The sequence below is a fragment of the Saccostrea cucullata genome, unplaced genomic scaffold (assembly GCF_032062105.1).
Source record: "Saccostrea cucullata isolate Sc308-1 unplaced genomic scaffold, CSIRO_AGI_Scuc_v1 ctg2153, whole genome shotgun sequence".
NCBI lineage: Eukaryota > Metazoa > Mollusca > Bivalvia > Ostreida > Ostreidae > Saccostrea > Saccostrea cuccullata.
Genome location: NW_026936910.1, coordinates 20,215 through 32,688, shown reverse-complemented (window position 1 = coordinate 32,688; position 12,474 = coordinate 20,215). Strand labels below are relative to the sequence as shown.

Genomic DNA, 12,474 nt, shown 5'->3' with positions numbered 1-12,474 from the left:
AATAACAACCCACCAACCCAACTCCCATCCTCCGCAACCTACACTGGAGACACTGAGCCTTTTCTGATTTATTAGAGAGGTTAAGCAGATGACCGTGTATGTCTACGTGTAACTAGGGAATTCCCCTAATTTTATGCGATTTACATCATCAGTTTTGCAAACTGCGTAATTCTACAAGTTGTACATAACGTGTAGCTTTGCAAGTACATGTAAGTGAAAACTTGTAGCTTTTTAAAATCAAACTACAGCATATATATTTTTCAGCCAGTATTTGGTATGAAGTTGAGAATTTATTACGTACATCCAATGTATGTTTTTTTATTTCAGTCATAGATTTATTTAATACAAATGGATTGTAAAGTGCCTTGCTCAAATGACGTTTTACACTTACAGTTACAAGTACAGTTTGTTAAACTGTACACAACGATAGTTACGCATACGTGTAAAATCACTTCTAGCTTTACACGTACAAGTAGACATACACGCTAAAATGCTTAACCTCTCTATTATCGGGCATCTGATCCCTAAAACATGTAAAAGAGAAATTACAAAATGGACACAGCAAAAGTTGTAAATAAAGTGATTTTAAAAGACATTCAGTTTTGTAAAATGTGTGTCTTATCAAAGTATACAAACAAATATACCAAAGCTTTACTGTTAAACACATTTAGTGTTTATACACTGATCCAGTATTTTAACTATTTAGAAAACATGGAAGTAAAAAAATCAAAATGTATGATAAAATATACAATATCAGTAACAAGGAGACTAACTCTTTCACTGAACCAGTCAAAAACCAGTTTTAAATGTATGGAAACACCAGTTAAGAGTAAAACTTTATCCCTATAATTAATACAAAATATGACAGTAATTATAAATGTCCTTCCTCCTACAACCTCTGACCTCGTTGACACAATTAACCCAAAAAATCACTACCCTGGTGATAAAGTTAAATAAACTCACCTCAACCTAAACAGATTAACTACACTCAGTCTGACTAAAATCTGATATAATGTGGTCCTTCTTTCTTCATACAGAAACACTGACTTATCACTTGTATTGTTCCCTCTTAATATCCCCGTTCTCCCCAGGGTTCCTCAGCACTGTAGAGGGTGCACTGTTAGCGAATGTAATCAGGGGACTGCTGTGGCTCCTGTGGACCGGGGCGAAGGGCATGTTCCTGGACCGGGGCAGCCTGTCGTAGAGGGGCACCTGGCTTAACATTGGGACGTTGTAAATAGACGTGGGCTTAAACTCCGACGTCTGCTGACACTTAGGAATCAATGGAGGAATGGTACTGATGGCTGGCTGTTTTCTGGGAGGCATTTCGTACTCCTCCCTCGGTATCCCAGCATGCAAGTCGGTAAGACTTCTCTTCTTTACCGGCTTGTGTTTATCTTGCAGTATTTTAGAGCAGTCCGTCTTCTCGGCGGCAGCCGTAGAAGGGACACAGGCTGTTTTGGAGTTACCATCTTTGTTGCTCAAGACGGACAGAACAGCCACGTCTTTCTCGTGCTTAGAGTAGAAGATTCGGGACTTCAATGGCTCAGGAATGACTGAGGGGGAGTCTTTGTTGTGAACCAGTACCTGGACACTGTCTGAGACTCCAGACAGAAGGACGGAATTCTCACTGGGCACCGTGATCTTCAGAGGATCAAGGCTGGACGTGGAGCAGTAGGTGTTGTTAACACACTCAAACTCCACCTGCTTCACCGCCACCCCTAGGTCTTCTGCTCGATCCTCCACCAATTTTTCTCTGCTGTCCTGATGGGAAAGACGGGACAGGGGGTCAATATTCTTAAGAACCATGGGGGAGGGGGATCCAGACTTGTTCTTGGGAGGTGGGGTGGGGGAGTATTCTCGCAGTCTGTCCCCATTTACGAGACCCAGGTCTATTTTTGGTTTGATGTCACTCTTGGCTTCACTGTTGGTTTGGTCCACTGGGCTGCACATAACCACAAGACCTACAGAATATACATATTAATAATAATCAAAAAGTTCATTTCATGTCAATTTGTGCATTAATTCATTCATGCCATTATTTTTTCTTTGTACCTCTTATTCAACATGTAAGCTTAAATATTCAGACCATCATATTAAAAATAAAAAGTTTTCAGAAAGGATTCACTTGACACTTAAATTGTTAGTAGTTTCTTGAAGTGTGGATTATGATACTTTTTTTTAATTTTTATCCACAGTTCATTATCATGGTTCATTAACTTTGATATAATTTTAAATGCCAAGATTTTCTCAATATGTTCCTTACCCCCTCCATCATACTCCACCCTAAATGTTTTGATCCACTCCACAAAAGTACGGATGTCCTTGACCTCCAGGCCATGGACCACGTCAAGGACCTTCATTTTAGCTTGGCGTAGTCCTAAAAAGGAAGATACAGTTTAAAAACAGATCTATCTTCAATGTCATGTTTATAAATGAAATTGAATTTCATACATCATTCTTTTTTTTTATTATTTTTTAACCTAATACAGATAAATTCAACCTCGATATCTCAAAATCAATGGGAACAAAAAAAAACTTATTGATATCCAAAGACTTAAAATATCTACATATGATCTATAAGATCTGGTAAAATACATTAATTATGAGGTAACCTCTAAATCACTTTGACATTTCATTATTTGAGAAATCAGTGTTGAACTTTATCTCTAATCCCCATAATGTCATTTTTTCTTGGTCCCATCACATTGCATACAAGTATACATATAGCAAGGTATGACTATAGTAACTATAATTATTACTGTCTATTTATGACCTCTCACCATCTTTGGGCTCATCAAGGTCATCTGTCTGACCGTCCTTGACGTCGGAGCAGACTGACCCCTCCCCGATTCCTGAGTCTGTACGTGAGACCTGTCTTCTCTGCTGCAGGGGTGGGGAACTCCCCTCCACGCGCTTTCTGGCGGCCTCCTGGCAGATGTTCTCTATGACCGGTACGTATGTACTCTTGATGGCATGATTTGTGTAGTTCTCAAAAAGTCCTGCCATCTGAAATAGACAACATACAGTTAAACTCAAACTTTATTTTACACAACACTGAGTCTAATAGAATGATATATCAGGGAAATGCCAAAGTGAGTGTGCGGTCCCAACAACTTTTTTTTCATGATACACGTATTTACCATTGTTATTTCAAATCCTAATAAACAAGAGATGTTTGTAAAACACTCATGCCCCCTCCCCCCCAAATGGAATTTTTCCAAAAGTCCAAACATAGGTAATCAGAGATTACAGAGCTCACCTCAACGAATGTTGTCTTTAAGTAAGGCCAAGTCACACAATTAACCAACAAAAAGTGTACATCCAAAAATGCAAAATTTATGCAATTTTGATTTGATACTTTGGAATAGACCTATATAAAAACTTCAAACTAGTTCTTCATCATAAAAACGTAATTAAAATCCAGCATCTGAAGCAAGTTTGAGAGTTTTCATCCCTTGATGCATCATTTGTGCAAGTTCGGTTTATATAAGCCTTATAGTTTCTTGGTAATAGACCTACACCCATAACTTTTACGAGGTCCATTATCTGGAAAATGTATGTCGAATTCAGCATCTGAAGCAAGTCCATTAGTGTGCATCCTAAGATGTATCATCCATGCAAGTTTGCTCAACATAGAGCTCAAAGTTACTTGGAAATGAATCCTGTATAAAAAACGAACCTTTTCACAAATCTAGAAAGTGTAGGTCAGATTCAGCATCCGAAGTCAGTCTAGTAGAATGCACCCTTAGATGTACCATCCATGCTAGTTTGGTCCTTATAGGGCTCATAGTTACTTGGAAATGAGTCCTGCACCAAAAAATTTAACCTTTTCACTCATCCAGAAAAGTCTGGTAGTATTCATCCTAAGATGTATCATTCTTGCAAGTTTAGTCATTATAGGGCTGCCTCACAGTACCTAGGAAATGAAACCTGCACCAAAAACATAAACCTGTTCACTCATGCGGAAAATGTAGGTCAGATTCAGCATCCGAAGCAAGTCTGGAAGTATGCATCCTTAGATGTACCATCCATGCAAGTTTGGTCATTATAGGGCTCATAGTAAATTGGAAATGAAACCTGAACCAAAAACTTTAACCTGTTCACTCAACCGGAAAATGTAGGTCAGATTCAGCATCCGAAGCAAGCCTGACAGTATGCATCCTAAGATGTACCATCCATGCAAGTTTGGTCATTATAGGGCTCATAGTATCTTTGAAATGAAACCTGCACCAAAAACTTTTACCTGTTTACTGAACTGGAAAATGTAGGTCAGATTCAGCATCTGAAGCAATTCTGGTAGTATTGCATCCTACCAGTATTGCATTCATCATCCATGCAAGTTTGGTCACTATAGTGCTCATAGTTACTTGGAAATGAGACTTGCACCAAAAACATAAACCTGTTTACTCATGCGGAAAATGTAGGTCAGATTCAGCATCCAAAGCAAGCAGCAGCTTGGTAGTGTGCATCCTAGTAAGATGTACCATCCATGCAAGTTTGGTCAACATAGGGCTTATTGTTACTTGGAAATGAGACCTACACCAAAAACTGCACCAAATATGTTAACCTGCTCCAAAAATATTAAACCTGGTCATTCCTTTGTTGAAATTGCAGCATCTGAAACTTTGACTGGTACAATGAAACACACTAGAAACATCTTCCATGCATGTCTAATCAATATAGGTCATAGAAGTACTTGAAAAGAAAACTGCTTCAAAAAACTTAACCTTTACCTGGGACGCCGACACTGACACCGACAGTATTACATAAGCTCCCCCAACTTCGTTGAGGTGAGATAATAACCCTGCACCCGACTGCTCGAGACGCACAAATTTTGACGCCCGGCTTGATGAGTAAAAATTTTCCATAAATTTGATAAAACTTTCAAATCAACTATTACTGGTTGCAAAGTGTAACAAGCAAATGGGTAGAATTCATCATGCGTATAGGTCCGGAATCAAATATATAGTGAGTCGATCCCATTCACATTTTGGCTAAATCAAACTTTTCAAATAACAATTTTTTTTTTGGGGGGGGGGGGGGGGGCTAGTAGATTTTTAGCAGGGCAGACAACTTTAACTATCAATCAGTCCTCCATGTCTCGCTTATTTTACAGTGAGTTTTAAACACTGGTATAAGTTAATTGTAATAATTTTTTACTTTTATAATTCAAATATTCTACTAGAAAGCAAACTAATAACTATTAACTAATAACACATACAAATTTCAATGTTGGTAAGCAAAACATTGGTGAATTGCTCTCAAAATTTGCTTTGCTCAAGAGGAAGGAAATATGGACCATGCTGGCTGGCAAAATTTTCCAAGTTACAATAGCGAAAGCTTTTGTAAAACATGTAAAATGTCAAAATAAACTGGCCTGGTGTAAAGATCAGTGAGAATTGGGGCAAACCGAAAAGGAAAATTATATCAAATTTTGCAATGCTGAGACACTTTCATCATGTTCATTTGGAATGTTGCAATACTTTTTTGTATTATTTCTAAATATACTTATTTTATAACAAACTATTTTGTAAATTATAAAATAAATCACAAGGTTCTGCATATTGATCCTGACTAGTTCAGTAGTTGAATGATTTCGCAATATTTAAACTAGATTCACAGACACTTGTGATAATATTTTGCAATTCCGTTTCTGGTGCAATTGTAAGCACTATTCTGTTTAAATACCTTGTGTTTACCTGGAAGGCCTCTATTATAGTAAATTCGAAGTTTTCTGAGTCTTAGAGCATAACCATGTCCAAAATTACTCAATCACACCCAAAGCAGAATTTGACTTAAAATATTTTAATGATATATCTGTAAACCAAATTTCATTTCAGTAAGTGCAACATGTGCAACCTATACAAAGAAAATGAATAGAAACTGCAAACAACTGCAAATTTTCTAAGTCCAAGGGCATAACTCTGTCCAATATTGCTTGACCATACTCAAGCAGAATTTCAGTATGTGCAACCTGCGCAAAGAAAAATGAAGTCAACAGAGACTGTTGGTGAACAGACAGACAGAACGCTTCTTCTAAGGGGGCATAATTTAATTTTTATGAACAGATGTTCTCAGGTAATTACAAAAATAAAAGTTCTCACAAATAAAACGTGTGATTTACAGATCTATTTTTTTGGGGGGGGGGGGGGGGGGGGGGGGGGGGGGAGGGGGATATCATACCAAGTGAATATGAAGTGACAAACCTGCGGTTACCAAGATTATAAATTAGGTCACTAAATATCTGACCTTGACCTACCTGACATGTGCGGGTCATGATTTTGCTGATTGTGCTGTTTCCCAGCGGGGTGTTATCGTACCAGACATAATCCTCCGACACAAAGTTCCGCTTCGGTCTTTGCCAGAACGCCTCCGTCATTGGGTGAAGATGTGTTAAGTACTGCAGAAACGAGGCCACGGGACATTTAGGATCACCTGGGAAAAGAATAACAAAGAGTGCGTATAGTCAAACCTGGGTAACTATGCATTCTCTTCTACTCTTTAAAGATTTATCATAGACCCTGAAAAAAAAAAAAAAAAATTAAGATATATATCTGATTCCTATGATTTGAGATATTAGAAGTTATATATATACATTAAGAATCAGCAGTTGGGTCTTCCAAATAACAGACATACACTACTGACTAGCACATGCCCACTACATGGATTGGTACTTAAATACCAGCATTTGAGATAACAGCAAGTTAAAGCTGTATTCCATTCTACAGATGATTGACAAGGGATATGCTTGATTTAAAAGGAGAAAATGGTTCAGTTTATTTACACCTCCAAATATCAATGTACAGAATTTTAAAAACATGGACCCATCATTTTGTTTTTTGAAATATTAGTATATCAGACTCTATAACATATGCATAATATTATGATCTATGGATATGACATTTTTTTTTAAACTATATATACATGGTTAAATGAAGTCTATATTTTAATTTAAAAATTTGCTTCATCATGTTCATTGGTATTTAAATAACTCAAAGTTGATTAAAATAGAAATCAATAACAGTTTTGTGTGAACAAATATAAAACTTGTCTGGAAAGAATTGCTTGAAAAATAGACCCTCGTGAAGAATTGACATAATTACATACAACTATCTGATCCTGGTGATGTAATGTGTGTATGGTGCAATTAACACTTTCAAAAATTAGCCAATCAAACAGTCTCTGACAATTGTAAATATCTGACCTGTATCATGTAGATACAATGCAACCAATAGTATTCACCAAAAAATGAAAATGACACATACAAAGGCTTTAATTAAGAAGTATGAGTTATTAAAAGCTCTGAGAGTATATTTAATCAGGAATTTCAAAGAACATAATTAGCACATTAATCATCTTATTAATTGAAATACTCAACACAAATATCTTTTTATTCACTTTAAAATCAAAATATTCCAATTACCATATCCATCCCTTTGAGTGCCCCACCCCCTACAGGCATTTGAGACTTGGAGCCTCCCCCCTTTTTTCCAAAAAAAAAAAAAAAAAGACTAGTAAAGGCATTGAATATTGGGGCATAGATTTAGCATTCTTACTTTCAACACTTACATGTACAGGTAGCAGTGTATTTGAAGAAGAACAAGTGGTTTGGTTTAAAAAAAATTGGTACCAAAAGAATTTTGATTCCCCCATCCCCATGCACCCCCAACCAACCAATCCCAACCATGGCAGAGTGACACCCAAAATATCCAGAAAGCAGTCCCCTGGATTGCTTTACGGTCACCCTGGGACTGCTTTATTCACTCATGCGTGGAAAAAGTACGAAATAGGATTGTTGGCTTGCGTTTGGACGATTTTCTAATTTTAGTTTTTTTTCCCCAAGGTAAATTATAAAGCATGGCTCTTACTCATGGGCATGTAGGAGTAAGTTTGGTCTAGAAATGTCAAATATGCAAAAGTTGCAACAAACTAAAAGGTCAAATCTGCATCATCATGATCATTATATATTGTGGTCTCATCACGACTTAGTAATCTTCTTTAAATTTGACCATTCCTTCCCAAAATTTATTTTTTTTTCATTTTATAGTATACAAGGCATAGGAGTGGGCAAATTTAAAGAGGACAAAATTAATGATTTACCTCGGGAAAAATAGTAAATTGTCCGAACGTGACAATTCTATTTCGGGGGAAGGAGGGGGAGGGACGACATGAAAGACAACACTCTTTCAGTCTTTTATTTTTTTTTTAACCTTCTTTGAATAGTGCTCTGCAACCTCTGCATGTTGAATGAAAGTAGGAGGGAATCTGAAGGGTCTAAACCATTGCCCCAATGTTCAATGCCTTTATTAGTAAACTTTTATCAAGATTTAAAGTATGGGAAAAAAGTTGACAGAAGAGGAATGGATTCTGGCAAGCCCCTCCTGTTCCAAAGTACATGTTGAAGACATGAACTTACAATATAGATAGAACGTTCTATCGTTAAAATGATTGTTTTACGGACCAGGTTCCTTCTGTGTATTAGCAATGTAGCAAAATAAACACAATTAAGGGATAAATCTTAATCAGTCCATTTACTACAAATAATCCTGAGAGTTCTGAAACATGCTAAATGTAAACATGGCGTGTAAATTTGAAGCGAAAAATTATTGAAGAAATTAGTTTGTGTTTTCAACTTTGTATGAATTTTTGGGGGGAATAAAAAGGCAAACAATCTCAAATGGTTATAAATTTCAGTGCAACCCCTTTTGTATTCTTCAAAATTGCTTTAGAGTGGATCCACTCCGATTTGCTACATGTATATTGCAAGCATATGGGACATATTATTACTGCAGTGACATCTTCGCTAGCCAAGGGTTTCTGATAAGCTACTCTCCTCATAATACCGTGGCATACGGTGTTGATAGAAGTTAGGTTTTTTCCTTGAGTTCTGATTGGGCTTCGGTACACCTGGTCGACCAATCAGCAATTTTGTAAATGATGATATTGGCATTCGGGATACTTCTTGACTCTTTAATCTCGGGAATGAAAAACGCAAGTAAACAACGATCCATAAGATAACATGCAATTCTATGAATAGCTATGGTGTCATCCAATATCTTCTAAATATGTGATTAAGAATCTATATTAAAGCGTCAGATTTGTACTATAAATATTAAAATAACATAATTCAATTATTGCTTCTTAATTATTCTTGAAAAAACACTTTGATTTAATTTTTTTTTTTAAACATGCGTCTTTATTTCTGTCGATGACACAATCTGTCCCTACCTGACAGATTCCAGATCACGTGACAAAAACTTGATAGATTCGAGATCACATGACGAAAACAATCCTGTCTTTTGACTTCACTGTACTGCCAAGGGTTCATGAGGAGAGTAGCGTATCAGAAACTCTTGGCTAGCGAAGATGCTGCAGTGAGGGCTTGACCCAGGACAGGGTTCGACATTAACGTTAGTCCGTTAGTCTCAGACTAATACATTTTCATTCGGACTAATAAAAATTGTAGCTAATTAGTCCGAACGGACTAATAAAATTTTCTGGGGAAAAAAAAAAGAATTTACCGATGTTCAAATTTTCGATAACTTTCACTGGAAAACCCCATATTTATTTTTAGCTTTCTAGCTTCTTAGCAGAAAGTTAGGTAATTCTGAGTCAATTCGGCGCTTAATTTTAGGACTCATTGGTCAGGAATGAAATTAAACATTTTAGCGATTATGATTTAGTATGCCACATAAAGAAAGATGTCAGATGTTTAGATGATGTAATCATGTATAGTGAAAAACGAATGAGATCAGGAATATGATCGTAGTTCCTGATTGTGCGATTTCAACGAATTCTTGGTATAAACATTTCATGTAAATGCTTTGTTTTTGTTTTTTTTAAAAAAAAGTATAAAAAGTACATTGCAACATTAATTTTATTTATTTATTTTTATTTTTGACGGACTCATAAAATTGATCGCGGACTAGTAAAAGTAAAGACGCACTAGTCTGGCCGGACCAAAGCCTAAAAATGTTAGTGTCGAACCCTGCAGGACACACTTAGATTATTCTAACTGGACTGATCACAGATTTGGCAACTGAAGTTGATGCAATTCAAAGAAACTTTCAAAACTCTCCACAACCAATTTTACTAAAAATAGAATACCTGGGCGCTCATACATGCGTTCGCCAATCTGATTTCCATGAATGACCGAGTCATTCTCACTCAGCCCTCCGATCAACTCTTTGAAGCTGAACTTGGAATTATACTTCAGCCAAACATACCGTCGTCCCTCCATATCTGTTGCAACTTCAAAGTCAGATTTCGACATCACTCTCAGAAAGTCTTTTCCACGATTGCAAATGTACAAATTGACATCGAAAAACACTTTGTTCTGCAAAGTATCAGAAGCTGCTAAGGTTTAAAAAATGTAAAGTTTTTTAAAATCCTCGAATTCTATTCCCCCTTCCCCGATGACACCTACGGGGGACCTGTTTTACTGTGACATCAAAAACACTATTCGCATGCACAAAATCTCTATCTTTCACAATGTCAATGCCATGATGCTTCATAAAATATTTTTGCAGACCATTCCTTATTTTAATTTTTTTCAGAAACGAGCATGTTAAAAGGCTCGACATCCTGTGGACTTAATAGTTGTGTAGAAATCTTTCAAATAATCTGCGATTTGAACGGGCGGCATCATAGCAAGTGCTTATATATTGTGTCCCTTCGCACTCACGTAGTCTTTGAAATAATTTATCCATTCTTTCCTAAACAACTTTTTTTCCTCATTTTGCTTCCTATCATCATCAGGAGTGCGAAAATCAAATTTTTTACCTCGGGAAATTAGGTCAGAATTCATCATGATAACACGGCTTATTACGCACCTGTATAACTTCTTTTAGTATCTTGTTTCTGTTTTCCTTCGTCACACCTGCATGCTGTCAATTCCGCTAATAGGTCGTTCTAAATTCATGCGATTTGTTTTTCATAGCTGTACTTTCTGATTTGTTCAATCTTTAATCAGTAAACTTTTATCAAGATTTTAAGTATGCTAATGTTTCCAATAAATTTATATTGCGATTAATGGATTGTGGCAACCCCAATGGTGCAAAGTAGATTCTTTAAAAATGCACCCTTGAACTTTTCACAATATAGATGAACCTTCAATCGTTAAAAAGGGGTGATTGTTCTACAACAGGTTCCTGACCTGCGTATTAGCAATGTAGCAAAATAAACACAAGGGATAAATCTTAATCAGTCCATTTACTACAAACAATCCTGAGAGTTCTGAAACATGCTAAATGTAAACACAAATGGTAAACATGGCGTGTAAATTTGAAGCGAAAAATTATTTAAGAAATTAGTTGTGTTTTCAACTTTGTATGAATTGGAATAAAAGTCAAACAATCTCAAATGGTTGTTAATTTCAGTGCAACCCCTTTTGTTATCTTTGAAATAATTTTTCTTACATGTTGCATATAATTGCTGATTGATGCAGTGATTATTTCCAAGTATGCATGAAATAGCTTTTGACTGCAGTGAAAGCCTGTCAGGACACACTTTAATATTTTATCAAAAAAGTTGGCAACTGAAGTTGATGCAATTCAAAGAATGAGCTGTTGCTTTAGCATACTCTCCACAACCAATTTTACTGCAAAAATCTACACATAACTCAAGGCTTAATTAAGATGAATGGTCAATCGAGTGAGAAAAAAAAATTGCGAGTTCACTCCTGCTTTAGTCAAAGGTTATCACTTGAAACTGCATGTGTCTTTGTCTGTGCAATTCAATACACATATAAAAACATACTTGTTGCAACTTCAATTTTTCTCTGCTTTGGATTGCTCTCAAAAAATAACTTGTTATGTACAAATTGAATCTTTAAAAACACTTTGTTCATATAGGCTGCTCGAGTTCCAAAGCAGGACCCATGTAGAGTTTTTTAAGATCCTCGAATTCTATTCTAAGCCGATGACACCTACGGGGAACCTGTTTTATTGCTTTATCAAAAACACTATTCGCATGCACAAAATCTCTATCTTTCACAATGTCAATGCCATGATGCTTCATAAAATATTTTTGCAGACCATTCCTTATGAATTTCAGAGACGACGGAAAAGGCTCGACATCCTGGGACTTAATAGTTGTGTAGAAATCTTTCAGATAATCTGCAATTTGAACGGGCGGCATCATAGCAAGTGCCTGCAGACTGTGTCCCTTCGCACTCACGTAGTCTTTGAAATAATTTATCCCTGTCCTAATGACAACTTCCGACTCGTCCTCGTTCATGCTTCCTTCATCATCAGCGTCAAATTTTGGGGTAATTAGGTCAGAATTCATCATGATAACACGGCTTATTACGCACCTGTATAACTTAGTTTTCCATCTTGTTTCTGTTTTCCCTCTGACGTCACACCTGCATGCTGTCAACTTCCGCTAATAGGTCGTTCTAAATTCATGCGATTTGTTTATCACAGCTGCACTTTCTGATTTCGACGTTTTCATTTTTTAATCCATGCATAA

At 36.5% G+C, this 12,474-nt stretch overlaps 1 protein-coding gene across 1 annotated transcript; it reads right to left on the bottom strand.

Annotated features, from left to right (window-relative positions):
* Window positions 1–245: 245 nt before the first annotated feature.
* LOC134246848 (uncharacterized) lies at window positions 246–12,452 on the bottom strand. The gene is given in 6 exon segments (XM_062729194.1): window positions 246–1,964; window positions 2,267–2,380; window positions 2,784–3,009; window positions 6,263–6,438; window positions 10,111–10,356; window positions 11,841–12,452. Coding segments are annotated over 6 exon segments (2,130 nt in total). The 5' UTR covers window positions 12,295–12,452; the 3' UTR covers window positions 246–1,050.
* Between the last annotated feature and the right edge of the window lie 22 nt (window positions 12,453–12,474).